This window comes from Stegodyphus dumicola, chromosome 7 (assembly GCF_044657685.1).
Source record: "Stegodyphus dumicola isolate Sdum_Otavi_A_Nest chromosome 7, ASM4465768v1".
Classification (NCBI taxonomy): Eukaryota; Metazoa; Arthropoda; class Arachnida; order Araneae; family Eresidae; genus Stegodyphus; species Stegodyphus dumicola.
The window spans coordinates 13208902-13233200 of NC_140774.1; the positions used below are offsets into that span (position 1 = coordinate 13208902).

At 33.7% G+C, this 24299-nt stretch overlaps 1 protein-coding gene across 2 annotated transcripts in view; it reads left to right on the forward strand.

Moving 5' to 3' along the window:
* Nucleotides 1-962: 962 nt before the first annotated feature.
* Nucleotides 963-24299, forward strand: part of LOC118196356 (pancreatic lipase-related protein 2-like) — a 110814-nt gene continuing 87477 nt past the window's right edge. Inside the window, exon 1 of one of the 2 annotated variants that reach the window (XM_085819889.1) lies at nucleotides 963-1116. In XM_085819889.1, the coding sequence (XP_085676015.1) occupies nucleotides 1086-1116 (31 nt within the window). In that variant the 5' untranslated portion in view covers nucleotides 963-1085. Of the gene's footprint in view, nucleotides 1117-1245; nucleotides 1380-24299 lie in introns of those variants that run through there. The other variant, XM_085819890.1, reaches the window with a different exon arrangement.

Here is a 24299-nt window from a genome sequence, read left to right on the forward strand (position 1 = left end):
AAATAATCTTTAAATTTGAATACATACTTTACTGAAAATTTATTAACTCAGTCCTAATATTTATCTATAATTCATTTAATTAATCCTAATAAATATTTTATTAGTTAAATATAACATAAACTAAATAAAATGCAAGAATAATTTTAATTTTTGTGTTTAATTTATATAAATAAATTAAATTAAATACATTTATTTAATTAATTTAATTTATTAATGTAAAATAATTAATTTATTAATGTAATAATATTATTAATGAATAATTAATTTTTTAATGTAAAATTAATGAATATTTTTAAAAATCGTTTTAATAAATACTGCATACCCCAATGAATATTATTTTTTTTTTGCTTGAACGTATATTTAAAATAAATATTATATTTTAAACATTTGTTCAAATTTTTTTAGCAAAAGTTTAAGCCTTAATTTAATTAATAATAATTTACCTTTTTTTCAATATGGTTATTTATTTAAACATTAATAAATTCACTTTAGTAGGACGGAATACATTCGAATTAGGGTATTTGTTAGTATTAATGCTATAATATTTTTTTTTATGTATTAAATGTTCGTAATCGTTTTTATATTGAAATATATTTTTCGTAATAGGGCTTGAACTGATAAGGACCATTTATGAAAACACGGAAATCTAATTATTCATGTTAATGACATTTTAACTGCTCTAATAAATCAAAAGTTGCAAAGCAACCCCGACGAAGTGACTGAATTACTAAACTTCACGTATCAGATCAATAATTATATACCTTTCGCAATGCAATGACATCAGATCATGACTAGAATTCGAAAACCCGGGAAGGATCTCAGACACAATGAATGATTTACTTTGCTTCCCCTTGCCCTACATTTTTTACAAGAACATCTTAGATAGTCATCTTTCGGAGTTAACTGCATTCCAAATTTATCTGTAATCGGAAAAGATGTTTATTTACATTCATTCTAACGCACCTGTTACATTTTTATTTCGAAAGGAGATAAAATAGTGGGATCTTACGAAAACCAGCTGTTGATATTTCTTTTTACGTTATTGTGTGTTCAGACGGTTGCCCAAAATTGAACAAGCCTAGAAAATGGTTGATGTGTTCTGTACAACAACAGTTGGTGAGTCATGAATTCAGAGTATTCTTAATGTAACAAATTTCTGATATCAGCAAATATAACAATGGTATTAATGTTGTTTAATGTCATACGAAAAAATATCATTAATCATTTACTGATAATTGCAGCTGATAATCATTACTGTAACAAAAGATATAATTCAGTAAGTTGTAAACGAATTGTAATTTAGTTGGCAAATATTTTCCCGATCATTCGAAGGCAGCAGAATTTACATGTTCGAATAATGAAGTGTCGTTTGGCATTAGGTGAGTCAACAGTTCTAAAGTTATTACATAGAATTTAACATCTTGTATTCTTTATTTCAAAATTTAATAAAAAGTAAACCTGTAGGAAGGCGAAAAAACTACCAAAAAAAAAAAAAAAAAAAAAAAAAAGGTTCTCAGGAAATGCTTATAAATTTAGGAGGATGTTGCTTAGCTAGTAACGAACTTAAAACTGTTACATATTTGCAAGTAGTATTTATTACAACTCACAGCCTCTTTTCTGGTTTGGTTAAAGATTAGTACAGGAAAGATTATACACTTTCATGCTAGAAATAGGCTTAGTAGTCAATTATTTTGAACATTCTAATATTCTAAATGCAGCCGATAGATAAATTGCAGTAAATCTATGATATGCTTTACGAATCAAACTATAAGAGATTTTGCAGAAAACAAATAACCATGAAAAAAGTATCATAGAAGAAAATAAGTATATGTCTGATATTAGAAAAAGATAAATAAACTTTTTTACTGTTTTCAAATACTAGTCGCTTATGCAGCCAGCAGACTAAAATAATAGTTATTATAAAAACGACATATTTTAATGAACTTAATTTCACATGTACGTAATTTCACATGAATTAATAATAACTAAAATAAATCTGGAGTAATCATTCAGTCGTTTCATTCTGCATGAAGTAGAATGACTTTTGTTGCAGTTTCTTATTCGTCATCACCATAAATATGTTTTTCTAAATGCGTTTTAGTAAATAAATAAAGTTTAAACTAATGAATTTCAACTAAACAACCGCAAGTTATGTAATGTTGTAACATGAGCAGCAATTTATATAGCTGGAAGAGGCATTATCACATTTATCCTTGCCACGTACGTGTCTATTTCACTTTCTTCTCTTAGTGCTAAAGTTAAGAAATTTTTTTTAATCAATAAAATAAAATATGCGAATAAAAATAAAATCTTAACATTTATTTAAAACTCGTGATTAATTATTTAAAAGCAGAAAAATAATTTATAATATACCTTAATGGGAACAAGAGACTAAATAATTCTCTTTAAAAATTCAATTGATGATTCAGCAATAATTCCTGGTGGACAAGAAAAATATGGGAGAGAAATTTAGAATTTAAAGAAAATAATATGAATCAGTATAAATATAAAAATATTCTTAATGAAAACCTGAAAGTATTTGCTAGAAAACTTGAGATGCAAAATACATTCAAGTTCCATCAGGATGACGATCCTAACCATATAGCTCAAAATGTTCGCTTTTGTTTACTACATAATTGTCCTCAAAGTTATCAGAACTCCTCCACATTCCCCGTGCTTAAATCCTATCAAGCATGTGCAGAATGAGTTGGAGAAAACAATAGGGAAATATAATACATCTTCCAGAGCTCTGCTAAAAGCAATTCTTGCTGAAGAATGAAACAAAATGGAACATTCTTTCATGAAAAAACTAGTTGAATGGATGCCAAAGTGATAAGTGTAATTTTAGCTGAATTTTATCCAATGAAATAGTGAATGTGATTTATGTTCATGGTTTTATTAAACATAAGCTGTTTGTTTAAAGTGTCCGGATCCTTATGTGAGTTCATTTTCAGAATTTTGTGATTATTCTTTTAGTCAAAATCATTTTGAATTACATTTTTCAAAACAAGTAGATCTCAGACAACATGACCAATAGAACACGTAAAGGAAAGTCATTTCTCTTATATTTAGTAACTTATAATGCAAATAAAATTGAAAAGCGTAAATGCCCCCAAACAAATGTGAGTCCATGTAAAAAGAGAATTAGACATTATCTCCTAATGTGAACTAAAATCATGGAAAAAGTGTCTGTGTGAAAGTGTAATTACGTGTGTTTGGAAGTACGTGTGTGCTTCCATGTGATGATTGTTTTCTGGGAAAAGAATAGAAAAAAGAAAAAAAAAAAAAAAAGGAGAAGAATTTTAGTGCTATCATTTTAATATTAAATAACAAATCGTTTGGATTCGTCTTTTTTTATTCGGAATATGGAATTTTATTTTCACGATTGTCGATAAAGTTGTTTTCACATTCTACACTTTGCTGTTAGCAGATAACCTAAAATGGTTGAGTGAAATACATATCTATAACAGGTTTGACAAGCTAATTTTGATTCATAGACGCAAAGAAAATTTTTTAAAGTAAATAAAGGTCATGGCAAATAACGCTAAAGTGGACCAGTTCAAATGATGCAGACAGTACCGATTTCTTTTATTTCTGAACGTCCTTGCTCTATTATTTCCCGCTTTACCTTTCTGTTCGAATTCAAGTTCCATATTGTTGTATGTACTTACATATGGCCATAGCCTTCTCTATGATTGATTATCTTAATCACTTATTAAAATCTTGATATTTAAATGTTCATATGATAATAAAAATAGAAATTAAAAACATCGAACATGTTCTGCTTCGAAAATGAAAGAAGCGGATATTTTTAACCACCAAGATCAAATTTTGGACTTCCGGCTGCGATAATATCGGTAACCGACAAGTTATAAATTATTAATTAGTCATTCGTTTATTAATCCTACGTGAAATAAATGCTACTTGTGTTCGAAAGTTTTACATTTTTGACTTTATGAATGTTTCATTATAACTTTTTTTAGAAAAATACATCTATTATAATTGATTAACTATTATTGTTATTGTAGTTTTATAAAGGGCATTTTTATAATTTCCTTTATTCTATTCTACAAGGGGATTCAAAACTAGAGGAACAAACTTCAATTCAACGTAGGGTACACCTAGATGATTCGGAATATTATACCAATAGAGGGTCGGAAATACAATTCTAATGGGTGTCGTCCGAAAACATCGAAGCGAAAACATCGCGGACGAAAACGTCGCGGAGAAAACAATGCAAGGCGAAAATGTCGTGGAACAAAACATTGTCTGAGTAAATAAAGCAAAGAGAAAACACCGCAATTCTAAAGCATCGTGGTACAAAATATCGTCGTCGAAAATAAAGCGGGTTAAAAACTTTGCAGTTTAAAAATATCGTTGTCGAAAATATCGTGGTAAAAAAATAAAGTACCTACAAATCATCGCATGGCCGATAACATTGCAGACGTGCATTTTTCAGGCTTTAATAATTGAAAATAGATACTCGTATAATGATTTATGAGCGCAAGGTGGAAAGAAGGATAATGTTTACTTTCATATTTTTTATTAACTAATAAATATTTGTTGAAAATGTAAAATAGAAACTTAAGCACAGAAAATTAATCCGACTTATACCACTTAATGTCGACAGCCACCAGCAGTGGTATTAGGATGAAAAATATGAATACATCGTGATTGCAAATTGACATTTAAATACCATAAAAGTAAGTTCTGAATTTCTTGATGATGTCCTCTACATTCGTGACATAAGACAGTGGCCTCAAACTCAAATTGTACGCGGGCGGAATGCTCATTGTGAAAACAGCTGACGGCTAGAATTTCTTTCCTTCCCCCCTTTTTTTTTTCTTTTCTCCTCCTTTTTTTTACTATAAAATGAAAATTTATCAACGATATAAAAATATTTTAACTAATTTAAAATTTCGCTTCCTAAATATTTATCAAAACATACGAAACAATAATCGTAATAATGTAAAAGAAAAAATATATATTTATTTTCTATCTGAAATCTGGAATTTGTTATCTACAAGACATATTTCTTTATTACATTTTGTTATTCAAATACTCGTAGATTTATAGCTACATATTATATTTCCAGACTGGTATTTATTTCAAATAATATGTTAATTAATCATTAAATAACTTACTTTAAATTAAACTAAAAATAAATAAATTAAGAAAAACGTTTTAAATTTTCAGAGAAAATTCCCAAGTGGAAAAAAACTTGAGAATAAATAATGTCAACCTTAGCTCTTTCTGTCATTCATTCTTCTATACGTTAATAAAAATGTGTATGTTTTTATGTAAATAATTGTAAATTTCTTACTACAGCTTGACACTTGAAGGCGTTTCAATTCATATAAAGTATGTAGCCTTGGGGAAAAAATTACTAAAGTTGTTCACGTTTGTTATCTCGGACGTTTGAAATGAACTTGGCACTCCGACGGCCGCTCGGTGCATTTCAAAAAGTCCGAGATTCCATACAGTTCCTACATTACGAAACTTCGAGCTACTTCACTGTCAGGAAGGTCATGACTTATTTTAAGCTTACCATCTTTAAATGTCGATTTATGATCACGGTGTATTCATATTTCCCCTCTTAATACCTTTGCGGACGATTGTCAACGGTTTTCCTGCGACAGCTCCCCTAACACCCCTCCAGGATTGCTGTCAATAGAATTTAATTTACGAAACTGCATTGCTACTGGATAGTCATCTAGGTGTACTCTTCCCTCTTAGAAGTTTATTCCTTTAGTTTCGAACCACCAACTACATACAGTGGACTGCAATTTTGGCACAGCTCGAAAAATGAAGTTTTGAGTTAAACGTTGAAGAGTCATTAGATTTATTTGGAAGCAGTAAACGTGAAAAATCAGCAATGTTGTCGCCAGGACTCGAACCTGGACCTTTCGAATACGCGCGGAGTGTGCTGCCGTTACACCACAAAGGCATGCAGAAAGGAGGAAGAAAATACCTTATATACTCCCCCTTCTTTTAAAGAGCGACTGGGGATTAGGGGACCCAATCGACAATCCGATGGAGAAGAATCGTCATCCACTACCTTTTTTTTTTTTTTTTTTTTAGTTCGGGCGCCACTGTAGAGGCATTAGGTTTGTTTGAAAGCAGGGGACATGCACAATGAACAATGCCCTCTCCGTGACTCGAACCTGGACCTCTCGAATACGCGCCGAGTGTGCTACCGTTGCACCACGAAGGCATGCAGAAAGGAGGGAGAAAATAACCTTATAACGTGTTTAAAAGAATCACACGCTTAATTGATTTATTAGAAAAAAAAGTATTATTAAAAGGCTTCATAGGTGTTCTGTTAATAATAATATTTATAACGTGTTATAAAATTAGCATTACTTAATAACAAATGTTTTCAAATCGTGTTTTTTTAATGACATTATTATTGAATTTTACTGGAAGTTCACGATAATGAAAGTAATTTAGAGATAAGTTAAGTTTTATTAAAAATGTTACTGTACTATGACATGTACTACAAAATTATAAAATGTCATTATTTATCTTCCAATGCTAGATCATTAATCAAAACACAAAGGAAAGTGAGCAGTTTCCCAAGAACAGCTTGTATTTACCTAAGTTTTAAAGTAGAACCGCTTTTTATGTTTCAGATTTTACATTACTGAAAAATGCTGAACACTAGCTTGGTATTGCATTGCTGGCGATTAAACTTTGTAGATCGTCAGTTTTCTTTTTAAATAATGCAAGAGGTTTATCGTAAGCTTTTTTCAGTTTTGTTTTCTGAAAGGACAAAAAACATTTTTTGCGTCTAGAGTAGGCCTTTTCTTAGGGCAGAGATGCCTTCGTGGAGGATTCGCTACGAAAAACTGCCTCGTATACACGTTATATTGGAAAAACCACGAAAATGTCCATGCAGCCAGCCCGTTCGCCGAGATTCGAACCCCTGACCGAACTACCAGTATTCCGCGACTTTGCCACTCGGTCGCTGGTGGGCTTCAAGGTTTGGTATTTACCAATATTTTATATATTCTTTTTTGTTTAATTTATAAAACGCATTAGAAAATAAATATAAAGAAATGTGTATTTGTATTTTTGGTATTTACAATAAAATTTTGACATGTCTTGTAGAGATGTTAGGTTATTTCGAAGCAGGAGAGAAGAAAAATGAGCAATGCCTTCGCCGGGACTCGAGCCACAGACCTCTAGAATACACGTTCAGCTTATTTAACCACTACACTACGAAGGCATGCTAAAAAGGTGAGAGAAATACCTTATATACTCCCTCTTTTAAAGGGCGACTGGGGATTAGGGGACCTAATTGCCAGATCCTGTTGGTGGAGACTCATCATCCACAACCATTTTTAGTTCGGGTGCCACTGTAGAGACATTAGGTTATATCGAAGCAGGAGAGATGAAAAATGAGCAATGCCTTTGCCGAGACTGGAACCACGGATCTCTCGAATACGCGCCGAGCATGCTGACCACTACACCACGAAGGCATGCTAAGAAGGCGGGAGAAATACCTTACAGTCTAATCTATGAGACTTTTTACATCAGCAAAGTTCTTTGGCGTAAAATGAGAAGTGTCAGCATTGGAGCCAACTCAGGCGAGAAACTAAAGAATGCAACAGAGATACTACTCTCATCTGTTAGTACGACACTGAACTAAAATATGTGCCATGCCGCTGCGGCAAGAAAAAAGGATTTTACAGTGTTGGGAACGGCTAACTCAAAATTCATCTTTTTCGAGGTATACTAGTATTCCAGACCATAACTGATTCGTTTATAATGTACCGTTTGATTTGGAGGGGGGTGGGAATCGCCTGTGCTTCCACCTAAGAGTAGATTTTCATTCATTTTGCAATATTTAATAATTCAGCAGTGAAAATGTATTAAAAAAATAACCAGCTGCAAAGTATCAAAATATTCTTCCTACGCTTCCCACGTATTCTTGTGGTATAATTGTGTCAGTTCATAGACCTAGTTATTAGAAGGGCCCACGTCCAAGTTCGGACAGAAATTCATTTTCTGTTCAAGGATTTCTTGCTCTCAAACGCCTCTTGTCTCCATGAGTAATCAAGTGTGCTTTTTGGTGTGTTTGTTGTTTGATTTTTAAGGAAATATTTCTTTTCGCGTATTTTTCATCAGTTTCGGAAATAAAAAATCCGTTTTAGATTACAAATATTTAAAAAAAAATCTGAAAGCTTTCAGATTTTATTATTACGCCCAAAGGACCGTTTTTTTTAACGTTTTGTGTGTTCTCTTTATTTATTAAATATCATGTTCTTCGCACTTAAACCTTAAAATTCAATCCAACAGCAATAGCGTAAAATAATTCAAAAACAGCATACCTTTATAATTTCTGATACACAGTCTCGCGCGTTGGAGATTAATTTTTTTTTTTTTTTTTTTTTTTGGACAGTGTTGCCATTGCTCGCTTTGAAATCGTTGAGTTAGTTAATCGAAAATTCATTGAAGTGATAAAAAATATGAAATAGATAATAAAGTAAATTCCAAATTGAGCTTCCAAATGCCCATAATTGAGTGCAGGACTACGTTATTCGGAATTTGATGTCTCTACATACCGTTATTTTTTTTCACAGTGTGAGAAACAAACACACGTTCATGCAGATTCTTCATTATTTATTTTTTTAAAATATAATGCAGTGCTCTAATGTTTGATGTCAACAATTTCAAAAGTGAAACGCCGTTTATAGTGAACCGACGCAAAATACCAAAACGAAATTAATAGCCTTTCTGGGCACAAATTGTCCCTTTGGGTTAAAAATACAAGCATGAGAAGTTCAGTAAACAGAACTTGCGCAGAATGTATCTTTCTTTTAAAAAATGCTTTTTCTTTCTGCCATTGTTTTTAATTTTGCTGAATCCCTTACAATTATACAGATTCCTACATTGGTGTAATGTTAAATAAATTAAAATTTTACAAAAATTCGAAGATGCGGATTTATCTAAGTTATTAGATAAATATTTTATTGTAATAATTGATTATGCAAGTAAAGTTGAAGTCTAGTTATCCAGTCTTCAGATATCCGGAAATCCAGGCATCCAAAACTTTTGAAGATATTTCTAGTCCAGGTAAAATTATCATTATCATCCACGGCGCAACAATTCAAGGTGGGCCATGGTCTTCTGACTAGACTTTTCCAACCATCGCTACTAGCATTGAAACTCATTCAATTCTTAGTTTTAAAATCCTTCTCTACAAATCTAGCCGTTGATGTCTAGATCTTCCTGTTCTTGGTTACTTGGCCAAGTCGAAAATATTTCTTTTAGTATGTTACCACTTTAGTATGTTCATACGGATAACATGTTCAGCCCAAATGAGTTGGCTTATTTTAGTTATTATTAGCACAACATTTGGCTTTATCAATATTCGGTATAATTTGGTGTTGCGTCTTCTATGCCAGATGCCGTTTTCCTGAATTCCTCCGAATTCATTTGTGAAGAACTTGCGTTCAAAAGTATCCAACATCCCTATCTCTTTCATGGCCATAGTCCAGGTCTCCGAAACGTAAGTCAGGACAAGATGGATTAGCGTCTTGTAGAGTAATACAAGTAAAATCAACCTTGTTAATTATTATTTGCAATTTTTAGTCCAAAGGGTCAATTCGCCCTGAAGGACTATTAATTTCGTTTTGGCGTTTTGCGTTGAAAACTATAAACGGCGAATCCCTTTTCAAATTGTTGCCAACAAATATTCCCGCCCCGTATTGTATTTAAAGAAATTAAATAATGAAGAATCTGCATGTATATATGTTTCTCGCATTGTGATAAAACAACGGTACCTAGAGCAATCAAAATTTCCATAACGTAATCTTCCATAGAATTTGAGCATGTTGAATTTGAAATTTGTTTTATTATCGATTTTATATTTTGTAACACTTCAGCGAATTTTTGATTAACAAACTCAAGGATTTCAAAGCGAGCAATGGCAACACTGTAAGGAAAAAAAAAAAAAAAATTCCAGCCCGCGAGGCTGTGTATCGGAAATTCTAAAGATATGCTAATTTATAATTTTGCGATTTTGATGAACTGAATTTTATGGTTTGAGTACGAACCATAAAATTCAGTCCAACATCAACAGTAGAGCATGCTATTTAATAAATAAAAGTAACACACAAAACGTTAAAAAAAGCAGCTTTGGACGTAATTTAAAATCTGAAATCTTTCGGATTTTAAAATTTTTTTATTTAACTAGCCACTTACTAGGCCAGCTGCCTAAAATGGTTATTATAAAAAAGAAAATGCATAATAAAGATTTAATGAGCTCTGCTAGTATAATATCGTAGGTACCTACGAATTAAAGACAATAAACACATTTCTTCATATCTATTATTATGAAATAATAGTCGCTGAACACTGATAGTTCGGTCCGAGGTTCGAATCCCGCGAACGGGCTGGCTGCATGGGCGTTTTCATGGTTTTCCCCATGTTTAACGTCTATACCGGTCAATTTTTCTTAGAAAGTCCTCCACGAAGGCATTCCTCCTATTAGCAGATAGCCCTCGAGGCTTTGCCGTTTATCACATAAAGGAAACCAAAATGTTGATTTTGTAAATTAAATTTGAAGGACAAATATCTTGCGTGTTGTTGAGGGACAAAACATTTCTTTCAGATTGCGGAATGCTCTGATTAAATTTGCAACCAAAATATACAGTGTATTCTGAATTATCCGGTTGCTGATAATCCGCATTGCGTATTATTCGTGATCGGCAGTGCATACGCACGCATGCTGAAAGTTACGTGAGCGAGTGTATGAAAAACAAACACGCGGCATTTCGATCATGAAGAAAATTCTTCCTAAAGTCGGGATTTATATAACTGGGAAGAGGTCAAGTCAATGACTGAAGCTGTAAGCCAAATAAATTGAAAACATAAAATTTTTCGAAAATGTCGATCTGGAAAACGTCGAGGAATCACACAAGAAAATCGTGTGTGCGGTCCCTGCAATTCACTGTTTTTGACATCGCAGAGACATAACTTCATGTCTATTGCCAGGAGATTTTAACGTTCTGCACCGTATCTGATACTTTGATACGAACGTGATTATGCGAGGTTTCTACTGCGGCAGCAGTACTTTCCTGCAACCTGAGATGTTTCCACGATGTACATGGTGATGAGGTTTACATGAGTAGATCCCAAGATGGGATATCAGCATTCAAAAGAAAGAAAATGGCCCAAAAACATGGCTTGGGGAAGTGAAGACTGTGCTGGAGATCTTGGAGAAGACAAGTACTTCGGAAAGTCGTTATCCACTGAATATCGAACTGACGATCTGCGGATATGTAGGTCTATGCTCTATCCGTTCGGTACTCTATTGATGCTCGATGCTTGTGAAAATATGAAGTGACTAAGAAGCAGATCAAGAACTTGTGTGGAGAAAGCGTGACGTAGACGAGATAGTTTTAGCTGTTTTGACTTTCGTCAAATCCTCTCGATTTCAGGAGGGGTGACGAACCAATGGTCTGATTTTTTCCTCTGATATCGTTCCAGGTATAACGAATCAGAGGATGTTAAATGCTACTGTAAAATTAAGGAGGCGTGGCTAATTGAGTCTGAAGATTTTCGCCATCGAGGAACTTAGAATAACATCAGAAGAACGCTCCTGAACTCTCGACTAGATGGACCTACAATGCTCTTGAGCTCTCGACTAGAGAGACTTTCGTTAGCAGACTTCTCACACTACGAGACTATAATTTCCAATTGATATTTGTGGCCACAATCACTTGGCACTCTAGTCGTGCCTTTACACAGAAGATTTACATTTTTGATATTGTTGAGATAGAAAGCAAGCCAGCGAAATTACATCTTAGCACAGTAGAGAGCAAAAGCTGAAGTGCGTAGTTTGAAAGATGGAAGCACGGCGAAGAGAAAAGTTTTGGTTTACAAAGGCAGTTTCAATTCCCCATTATTACGTCATCAGAGCTGCGCGGGCCATAGAGTGATCTAGAAATAACGCAATGCAGAGAAGTTATTACGATTTTAGATAGAGAGAAAGAATTAATGTTTTTAGTTACATTATAATTCTGATTCATATAATTTTATCTTACATATTCCCCTCCTTCAAAAAGAAAAAGGCGTAGCGACAGAGAAGCCTTTTTAAAGAGAAAGAGTTAAAGCACTAGCAAAAAAAATAAATAAATAAATAAAAAATAAATAAATAAATAAATAAAATAAAATAACATTTTTGTCCTCTAAAGTATAATTTATAAATATCAATTTTTTTAAATAAATTTTTTTAATTGTCCTATTAAATTTTTCAGCATTTCAGTCCAAACGTCTTTTTGTTTGAGAGTTCACATAATTATAATTCTTCAGGGAAGGTTCTTGTTATTACAGAATATCACAAAATAAACTTTTACATAATCATTACTTATTATTAAATGTAATCCACATAAATATTGATGATACTTATTTCTATACTGATCAATTATAATTTAACATCATAAATAATAGGATTAAAATTTTCAGAATTTATGGTTTCATCGTTATCATCTTTCATTTACATTTCCTGATTTTACAAAACTGGAAGCCTCGTAATACTTCTAAACAAGCATATCCATCAATAGGGCTGTCCTCTTGAGCTAACCAGTGTGTTCTCTGCACTGGTGGCTCAGGGTGCCTAGGCAGTTACTTGAAAAGGCCTCCGTTCCTTGCATTAAGGTAACTGGCCTTTGAGAATTGCACTAATACAATCCATAATAAAAAATATAATAATAATAATATAAAAAAATTACACACACTCATAAAATGAGAGCCTCTAACATTATCTTACTTGAAGAGGGTGAAGGGAACAACTGTACAGAGGTAATTACAGGCCTCTGCTTAGGAACCCAGAACTCCCTCGACATACACTATACTTAACATACAATCACCCATAAATTTAACATGCATTTACCCTAATTTCATATTATGTATCTGTAATAATTTCACTTATTTTTTTACACCTACTTCATTTTTAGAATAATTATAAAATTCGTATTCAAAATTCTCAACAAAATTTCAAAAACATAAAAACTTATCTTAATATCCTTTCCTATGAATAATTTAAACAGCTTAAAATTCGTTACTTAATTTGCTCACACATAATTATGAAAAATTAGAAAAATTAATGAACAAGAATTTCAGATTTTCTCAAAACAAATTGCAGAAATTTTAACCAAAGTTGAAATGAAAACTATAGAATCCACAGCACATTAAATAATTTAGTTCCTGAGCTAGGTTCACAGGAATGTAATAAATTTTGAGCTGTTGAAAAAGCGAAAGTGCAAATAATTTTCTGTCGCACATAATTGCAAACGCTAACTCAGATCGACCTTGAACCCGCTGTAATGCTTAATTCCTAAACGGTAACTCACTAATGATTTCCTTTTAACTACGCATTCGAACCTCTCATTTTATCGAGAGATTACTTTCAATCTGTAAACACTACGCGTGATTATTTTTTTGAAGCACTTGCAAAACACCACAACAGAAGAATGATCTGTTATTTTTTAAACACTGAAAAAACAAATTTGATGATTCACTTCTTTCACATTCTCTTGGATTTATCACAAAACGATGATTTGAAGAGCTGAACTAAATTTTCCATTGAGGTTTCAGACTGCAGGAAACTATCCTACCGGCTTAATTGTCATAATAAAAGCACAAGGAAAAGACAGAACACTGTCGATGCTTGCTTAAATCCATATTGAAGAAGAATTTTGATTGCGTAGTATTTAAAGAACTTGGCAGTCGAGGCAGTTTTAATTCCATTTTTATTTCCAATTGATATTTGTAGCCACAATCACTTGGCACTCTAGTCGTGCCTTTCCACAGAAGATTTACATTTTTGATATTGTTGTGATAGAAAGCAAGCCAGCGAAATTACATCTTAGCACAGTAGAGAGCAAAAGCTGAAGTGCGTAGTTTGAAAGATGGAAGCACGGCGAAGAGAAAAGTTTTGGTTTACAAAGGCAGTTTCAGTTCCCCATTATTACGTCATCAGAGCTGCGCGGGCCATAGAGTGATTTAGAAATAACCCAATGCAGAGAAGTTATTACGATTTTAGAATAGAGAGGAAGAATTAATGTTTTTAGTTATATTATAATTCTAATTAATGTTTTTAGTTATATTATAATTCTAATTAATGTTTTTAGTTATATTATAATTCATATAATTTTATCTTACATATATATATATATGTGTGTGTGTGTGTAAAGAGTTTTTCGTAATTCTAATAAATATATTTTGAGTTTAAAATGCAGTAGGAGTACGCAACCTTACCCAATAATTATAAGGAGTCAGATACGCTACCTGCAGCTACTCAATAACACCAAGTCAGGGTAACCTGACAGTCACTCCCACGGTAGTGTCCAAAACCCTCCAGATCGAATGACAGATGGACTGAGCCAGGCTTTCAGTGCTTGAGTGATGAGGATATCATTTCAAATGTCACAAGAACAGAAGAGGCAGAGAGCGAAACTGAAAATATAGGGGAAAAGGAAACTAACAATTACAATTAAGCTCCAAGCAACTATGATTTCGTTGAAACTGTATTCGATTTCGTTGATCATAGGGGATTCGAATACAGTGATAAAACAGCACTTGGAAAAATACACAATATTTAAACGATTTCATAAGCAATATAAAATTATTGACCTTTTTCAAGAAATAAACAGATACCATGTACAGTACGGGAAAAAAAAAAAAGAGCTCAGTTCTATACCTCCCGTTTTACTGAGCCGATTGACGAAACTCAACTTGCGTTTTTCATGTCTCGAAAGCGCGACTTTGGATATGTATTAGATTTATACATAGGTTTGTTCTAATATAGGTATTTTGGCACAAAATCTGACTTTTTCTGACATAACATACCAATTTTTTTCCATATTTCGATTCTACGCCTCAAATTACGCCAAACTACCAAGTTTTGTAAAAATCGCACCAGTAGTTTTTAAAAAATTAGCTGCAAAAAATTTTACCTCCTCAATGTTAATTGAGTTTGGTACATGTTTATTAATCTCTCTTTTTTGATTAAACTTATTTGATTCTTCCTTTCACATTTCGAAATTTAGGGTTATCCCAAAGAAAATTCACCCATCTTTTATGATTTATTTTTAAAATTTGTATTTTAAAATAATTTGTATAAATTTTTCAAAAAAATTTTGAATTATAAACTATAACATTTTTACCATTATCTTAAAGTAGACGTGTTTCTAAGCATACCTGCAAAACATTGTTTTTTTTATTCAAAATTTCCGACGATATACTTGAATTTATATATTGGCGCGTTTTGAAATTTGGCGTACTTGTTGAAAGCGATGATAACACCAAATGTGGCTTAGGCGCTTTGTTAAAATTATTTGGAAGTAGAAACGATGTGACTTTTTTTCCGCTAAAAAGGCAGGAACGTGGTGCTCCGGCATAATGGAAGGGAAATGTGTGTGTGTGTGATTATGGCAAAGCCTCGAGGGCTATCTGCCTAACGGGAGGGATGCCTTCGTGGAGGGCTTTCTGAGGGAAACTGGCTCGTATACACGTTACACATGGGGAAAACCACGAAAACTCCCATGCAACCATCCCTTTCGCGGGATTCGAACCTCGGATCGAACTACTAGTGTTCAGCGACTTTACCGCTCGGCCGCTGGTGGGCCCAGATGGAAGGGAAAGGAAAATTGGTTGCTATATATTAAGAAGTTTGCCAAGAGAATTATTCTTGGCGCAAACTGAAAAAAATTGCGTCAAGGTAAATTTTTGAATTTCTCCATAATTTTCGCGCTAAATTTTACAAAATTTAATATCTAGACATAATTCGAGTCGTTGAATCGAAATATGGAAAAAAAAAATTGTTATGTTATTTCAGGAAAAAAAGTCTGGTTTTTTGTTAAAATACCTATGTTGAAATACATTCGTGTGTTCTTGGCACAGAATGTTTTCACATTTTAAATATTGCATTCATGTTCTTCTGTCCTTGGCGCGAGGGCAAAAAATTTATTCCATCTTTCATACTTAGTTGTTTCGAATTTCATGTATCATTCTTCGTCGAATCTTTTGCTTTTGTTTTGCATGCAGTACGTCAGTTTCTTGGTAAAGTATTAATCTCTGATCTTTGTTCAATACTTTTTAGCATTAATTGTAATGCTAAGTCCTTCAAAAACAGACTTCTGTTTCTGGTTGTGGATTAGCAGTTGAATGTAATATAATTCAAGCATTTATTACAGCAACATTCAGTGCAGGAAAGAAAATTACCATTGGCCACCTCCTTGTTATTCTGGAAATTGAATAATTGGCTGACATTTCATCTCCCATATCCACTGATTCTTTAGTCATATTATAAAAACATAATTCCTGACGTTTTATTTTCTCCAATAGTATCATCTATAGTATGATCGTTATATAATGTTGAAAGCATAACAATAGTTTTTCCTTTTTTAGGAACATCAGGAATTAATGTTGTATCTTTTTCGAAACCAAAACAGTGTAGAAAATATTCCTAGTTTCATCTTCAGTTTCCGAAATCCAATCTTCATTGCTTTCAAATATTTCTAATAAATCTTACAGGCGTTGCATCTCCAGTTCATAGGGAGTCATTCTTTTTACCCATAATGCGGTTAGAAATTTTTAAGAATTTAATGTCAAGTACTTTAAAATCACTTGCGAGTAGAAATATTTACTGTTACACTGCAGAAATAAATTTCTGAACTAAATATTCAGTCAGAAAAACACTTACGCGGACAGGCGCGTGGGGTGTGTCATACCCCAGTTCCAACAAAATGTCGATAAATCTTTTTCTGAAACACACAGGCAAAGAAAAAGCGGTTCTGAAAGTCAACCACAACTAGAAACTCAGCTACTGAAAGCAGCACAGAATTTCAGTTTCACAAGTTAGGAATATTCCACTTTTGTGTAGGGTTGGGGTATGATACACCCCACGCGCTTTCCCGCGGGTTATTTTTATCAGATATTATCAGCGAAAGATTTTGAATCAAACATAAAGAATTAAATTTTGGGGGGAAATAAAATTATTGTTGCCAAGAAAATGAAATCATGAGCATACAGTTTACAATTAGCGAGGATCTAAAAATAAATTAATTAACATTAAATAAGCAATAACTAATTCTAAAAATAAAAAATCTGAAAGCTTTCAGATACGCCTAATTGGGCATTTTGTTAACGTTTTGTGTACTATCTTTATTTATTAAATATCATGTTCTTCGCACTTAAACCACAAAATTCATTTCGACAGCAATATCACAAAATATTAAAAAAGAGCATGTCTTTAGAATTCCCAATGCACGGTCTCGTGCGCTGGACATAAAACTTTTTTTTTGGTATAGTGTTGCCACCGCTCGCTTTGAAATCGACGAGTTTGTTAACAGAAAATTCTTTAAAGTTTTACAAAATATGAAATAGTAAAATAAAGCCCAAATTCCATATTTTTGCTTCCAGATGCCGATATTCGAGTGGAGAACTCCGTTATTCAGAATTAGATGTCTCTAGGTACCGTTTTTCTTTTTCACAATGCGATAAACATACGCACCTTCTCATTATTTCATTTCTGTAAATATAATGCCGGTCTTTACAATTTGGTGGTAGCAATTTGAAAAGTGAAATGCCGTTTCATAGTGCATGACACAAAATGGCAAAACTAAAATAATAGTCCTTCTATGAGAATTCGCCTTTGGGCTAATAAAATTAAAAATAAAAGGTAGTCGAAGTAGAAGAGATATGCTAAATAAATGCTAAATAATAAGATAACTGAAATAAACAGCATTTAAAACCTACACATCGTTAAACATATCCCGTATTTAAGTGAGGAAAAAAATTTTGTATATTTGAAATCATTCTCATTCAGTTTAACCGCTTGTATTTAAAAATTTATTACTAATACGTTGATTGTTCGATGACCGATAGAAAACATTCATTACTGATTCCATTTCGCCCAAATAAAAATTAAGGTAACTCGTTATCTCCTTCTCCTGAAATTATTGCATTTCATTCATTTAGAACGTAAATTTAAAACAAGTGGGGGATATTAAAGAAAGGTTTGGAAAATGTTTTAAATTTCCAGCGATCGAATCCACTGAAAACTTGCAGAAAACTCAGAAAATGGGATTACGTAACTTCATATTGTACTTTCGGAAAGTGAGTTTTGGAAATGAAATATTACCCACAGCTGTATATTTTTCAAAACGAATAACAACAGATGCCTGCTGAAAACAAAGTTTATATCCTTGGCACTTCAGCAGATCACGTAATAGCTGTTGTCTATTGACTATGATAAAAAAAAGTAACCTTGGACAACCCTTTGTGAATTCCCAGGTTTTTATCTTAGCGAATTCCCTTTATCTCTTTTCTAGCGGTTCAATGAAAGGTGTTGATTCTTCGAAATAAACTGTTGCCGTCAGAAAGGAAACAACAGTTGGAATGTTTGATTTCAAAACGCTCTTTAACTACTAATTTTCTCTGCAGATTCGATTAAAAATTATAAATTTGCGAGGTTTTTTAAAAATTAAATAGCATATATTTGTGTATTATATACCTCGCGTATCCCCCCCTCTAGCTTTTTAGCGCTAGGTTTTAAAAATTTTAAAAATATGTATATAATTTTTCCCCTTCCCTTGATTATTTTTATTTTTATTTAGTGTGATCAGCTTATATTTTCAATTTTGTATTAGCATTTCATCCATTTCATTTTTCCTTACATTTATTGTTTGAAAAATATTTTATGCAGGTTTTTCGTTAATTTAAACTGTCGTGGCAAATGTTCTCATATTTAAGAAACTTCGGAAACTTATAATTTCACCTTACTTCTATTATTTAGGCTCATTCATGTGTATTGCCTCTGGGGCTTTACGAGGTAATTTAGGGGGACACATCACGCCTCGCTTTTAATAACTGTCAGATATGAACTCAATATCCATCGGCTATTGTAATATTAGCATGTATTCTTACCGGAATGTAGGCTTTTTCTAAGAATAGTATTCTGATAATTACCAGTAGTTTATCCGTGACTATTTTTCATTTGTTATGGTTTTACTGTAGTCACGCTAACTGGAAATTAAATAATTCGAATAGTTTTCCCAATTTTCCCGATCCCCGGTAAAATTAGTCAAAAAAAAGCGGGGATACGCGAAATACGATAATTATTTGGCATTTTGGTGAATTAGTACTTCATGTTACACTTTAAAACTCATAGCAGATCATCAAAAACTGCATTCTTATTATCTATTTATACCGGGTGATCAAAAAGTCAGTATAAATTTGAAAACTTAATAAATCACTGAATAATGTAGATAGAGAGGTAAAAATTGACACACATACTTAGAATGACATGGGGTTTTATTAGAAAAGCAATAATCTGATCAGAAAAGCAATAATTAGCATATCAAATTAAGACAAAGCAAAGATGATGTTCTTTACAGGAAATGCTCAATATGTTCACCATCATTCCTCAACAATAGCTGTAGTCGAGGAATAATGCTGTGAACAGCACTGTAAAGCATGTCCGGAGTTATGGTGAGGCATTGGGGTCGGATGTTGTCTTTCAGCATCCCTAGAGATGTCGGTCGATCACGATACGCTTGCGACTTCAGGTAACCCCAAAGCCAATAATCGCACGGACTGAGATCTGGGGACCTGGGAGGCCAAGCATGACGAAAGTGGCGGCTGAGCACACGATCATCACCAAATGATGCGCGCAAGAGATCTTTCACGAGTCTAGCAATATGGGGTGGAGCGCCATCCTGCATAAAAATCGTACGTTCCAGCAGGTGTTTATCAGCCAGGCTGGGGACGATGCGATTCTGTAACATATCGGCGTACCACCTCACCCGTCACTTTAGCAGTTACAAAACCAGAATCACGCATTTTTGAACTTTTTTTTTTTTTTTTTTTGGTTCTAATAAAACCCCATGTCATTCTAAGTATGTGTGTCAATTTTTACCTCTCTATCTACATTATTCCGTGATTTATTAAGTTTTCAAATTTATACTGACTTTTTGATCACCCGGTATATACACTCTTTTGCAAAAAAATCGAAGCACCAAGAAGGACTTTTGCGGTCGTGACGAAATTTGGTATGCAAAAACATTTTGATCGAACATGCAATTGATCAAAGTTTCAAGGCAAATGAACAGAAATTGCGATCATAGTGCGCAATTCCCAAAATATAAAACCAGTAACAGAGGCGGAAAATTTATCTTTCTTTGTTGCTTCCATTGTAATTCCGTAAAGAAGCAACTAAAGATACCATTACGACGATATCGAAGACCTTAGAGGCAACTAAACGACTTCGAACGTGGTCGCATTGTAGGGTGGTCATACCGAGCAATAGGCCCCCACCTGCAGCGTATAGACACCGCTGGTGCAAAGATGTTGGCAGCAATGGTTGTTGCTACAAGGAAATTGCCGACGAAATGAAGGCTTCCCAACGGTATCATTGTCGACTATTCAACGCACTACAGCCACGTCTATACCTCCCGTGGTACCGTCCACCATCTCACGGCGCTTGTCTGAGGCGGGGCTACGCTCACAGAGGCCTTTAAGACATTTGCCTTTGAACCCACATCATCGGCAGCGTCGTCTGGAGTGGCGTCGCAGCCGATCATCATGGCTGCCATCAGACTGGCATCGTATAGTGTTCAGCGATGAATCTCGCTTCACTTTGGAAGCACATGACCACCGTACTCGTGTCTGGAGAAGACGGCCAGCGGTCCCATTCAGGCTTTGTTTTACAAAGGCATACAGCCGTAACCCCTGGTGTGATGGTGCGGGGCGCTATTTTTTATTACAGCAGGTCATCCTTAGTCATTCTTCCTACATCTTTAATAGCTCAACGATATGTTGATACCATCCTGCAGCTGGATGCGTTACCCTTCATGGCACGTCATCCTGGGGCCATTTTCCAACAAGATAATGCCAGGCCACATATCGCTCGCATATCTCTGGGCTGTCTCCGTGCAGTTGATACTCTTCCTTGGCCAGCAAGTTCACCAGACCTTTCACCAATCGAGCATGTGTGGAATATGGTAGGTCGCCAGATTCGGGCACGACAAAATATCGCAGATCTGAACGACAAATGATGAATACCTGGCAGAATGCGTGGCAGGATAACATTAGGAACCTCTACCACTCCTTGCGTCGACGAATTTAAGCATGCATTGCCGCCAGGGTCGGTTCGACCACTCACTAATTTGAACGCTCAATGGGTGATTGTGAGCCGTGAACAGGTACTATGATTTAATCATTTTATTATCTGTGTATGAGCTATACACACATTCAATTTCATCAAAAGCAACAGCTTCCTTCATGATGCTTTGATTTTTTTGCAAAAGAGTGTATAAAAGGAAGATTCTGTGTGTCTGTGTGTGCGTCTTTCGTTCGTGCTGCGCGTAAGCTAATAGAATTTAGTACAGGTGCATCTAGAGAAGACCTCGAAACGACTTTTTCAAAATTTGAACCAGACTTTTTAAAATTTTATATTGTTTGATGAAATCGCATCAAATCGATAATTCTCTCTCATTATACCAGCAAACAATGGCACGCAGCCATTGTTGCTGGTTAATTTATTTATTAATGAATATTTGTATTAGGGGATATTGCTTATTTCATTGAAATTTTTTTTATTTGTAATACATCTGTATTGAATTTTTAAGTTGTTCTGCAGAGTAAAATTCTGTGCAGTTTTTAAATTTAATGTTTGGTGTTCCCTTTAGGCATTTTTGCGGTACATTTAAAAGCCAGACGACAATTGGCTGCGGAGCAGCTAGTTAATGATAGTTATAAAATTGGCCGAAGTATTATTGAAAACGGCTCGAGAATGGTACCCATGAAAGCAAAATAATAACATAAATTATTCTATGCATCTCCTCTTATATATCTTGTACTACTTATTTTTAATATAAAATAATTATATGGCAGTGAAGTCTTTGATAAAGAAAAACTGAAATATTTTCCCCTTAATAATGTACGGAATATTTGGACTAGTTGTGTAGAAAATTTGTACAAGGTCATGGTCAGTTTGGAAACGGGGTCAAATGGTCATGGTATGAAAGGATGTTTTAGATATCGCCATCTTTCTTCTTCTTATCAATGCTGCAAAAAAAGCTTTTCTAAAATTTTTTAAGTCATATACCTAGATGGTGTGCCATGACGCTGGAGTTCAAATTTATGTATATTGTCATTTTTAACATAATTTGTTATTATTTATAGAATTTGACCTACTTTCATGTAAATAGAATAGCTTAGGTATTATTCTACGTATTATTTGGTTTCAATATTTAAACAAGAATCATTGAAAAAATATGTAACGAAACTGAATTATAACTCCACTTATATTTGCATTTTTAATACACTAGCTGTCACCCGCCTAATCTAGTTTTCATAAAAATATGTAATGACTTTAATGAATCCTGCTAGTGCAATTTCATAAAAATATTTTTTCTCTAAGTTAGATATCTCATGATTCAAATGCATTATTTAAATCAATCAAATTAAAAAGAAAAAAATATTCTTAAGAACTGTGTTTATTCTTGGTATCTTACGCGTTACTGAATGGTAACATGCTCGGAAAATATTTTATTTCAGGCTGTGTGTGTCAACACATTATTTTTAAACATCAGAGTTTGTTGATTGAAATGAGATAGATGCATTCCGCAAGAGATGAAGAGGAAGAATGCTATTTCTTGTTTATTTTAGCTATACATAAGTCAGGTGATCTCTGAGCTCATCTGAAAGTATCTCATTGAAAGTCTAATAGCTTACATTTTGCCGAATGGCAACAGTCTTGGGCGTTGGAGATCAAAATGTTTTATTTCGAACAGTGTTGCCACAAATCGCTGAGTTTATGCATAAAATTTCATTAAATTCGTTCAAAATATGAAACAAATCAAAAACAATTCGAAATGCAGATTTCTAGCTTGGAGGTTCCACATGTTTGAGTGGACGACTACGTCTGTTCCTAATTTATTTGATAGCTCTAGGAGTCGCCATTTTCCCACAATGTGAAGAATGTACAAACATATTACATGCATACAGTCTCTTTGTTGCTTAATAGCAGAGATTAATTTAGTTTCCTATTTAATTTCGGTGCCAACAGCTATGTCAAAATAAAGGAATTTTTCAGAAAGCTACTTTGATTTTATTTCATTTCCTACTTAATGAATTAATTGTAAAGGAAAACTAAAACTCTACTTACACGACAATATCCTGGCGTGGAGAGCCGCCACCGTTATGAAAATTTCCCGTTCATGGTAACTTACCTTCAATAAAGGTGCCCTTGTCTTTGCATTGGGGCACTGTTATATTGGCGTACACTAATGCTTCCTATAGGCGTTGGCATTAAGCCAACGTACAGTTATGCTGCTACCGACCAAAATAACCAATCTTTTTAAAAGAAGTTTTTTTACTTCCTTGGACGAAGTAAAAGAAGTATTGTAATTGCGAAAAATTTCGGGTCTCATGTTTCAACGAAAATATCCATTTCAACCGCCATCGAAACCATTTAAACGATGGATGTTTTTGAGTGACATCTGTACGTACGAACAGAATAAAAGACTGTTTTTGCTAAAATAGAATACAAAATTGATTTAAAATGAATTCAGAAGAGATTTTTTTTCCTTGATTTCTGTACGTACGTCCGTAAGTATCTCGCATAACTCAAGAACGAGTAGCCGTAGAACGTTGAAATTTGGTATATGTGACTGCTACAACATGTAGTTGTGCACCTCTCGTTTTCGTTGCAATCGGCTGCATCAATCATATACAAATATTATATATATATATTACCACCTGTTACCTGGCTCGATGAGCTTAGTGTTAAGCTCACTGAGACAGGTTACATTATTAAGGTTTTTTATGTTCTTGTTGAGCTCACACTCTACCAGTCTGCTGTTACATTTGCTCTCACTAACCCATTTTTTGAGGTCTTTTCATTTAGCTTTATTATTAAGCATAATTTTTCTTGCCACTTACGCCATACGCAATTCAACAGCAAAATCAAAATTTTAAAAGCAGCATAGCAGAAAATGTTTAGAATTCCCGGTCTTTTCTCAGTTTATTTTATCAGTGTTCGATTCTTCTTACTGAGATGGGTTTAAGAAACTTTTATTTGTCTTTACATTATTAACGTTTTGTGTGTTTACTTTAATCATTAAATATCACGTTCTTGTCGCTTACGCTACATAAAATTCAATTAAACGGCAAAATCACAAAACATTAAAAAACAGCATATCTTTATAATTTTTGGCAGACAGTCTCATGGCCTGGAGATGTAAATGTTTAATTCCGTACAGTGTTGCTACTGCTCGCTTTGA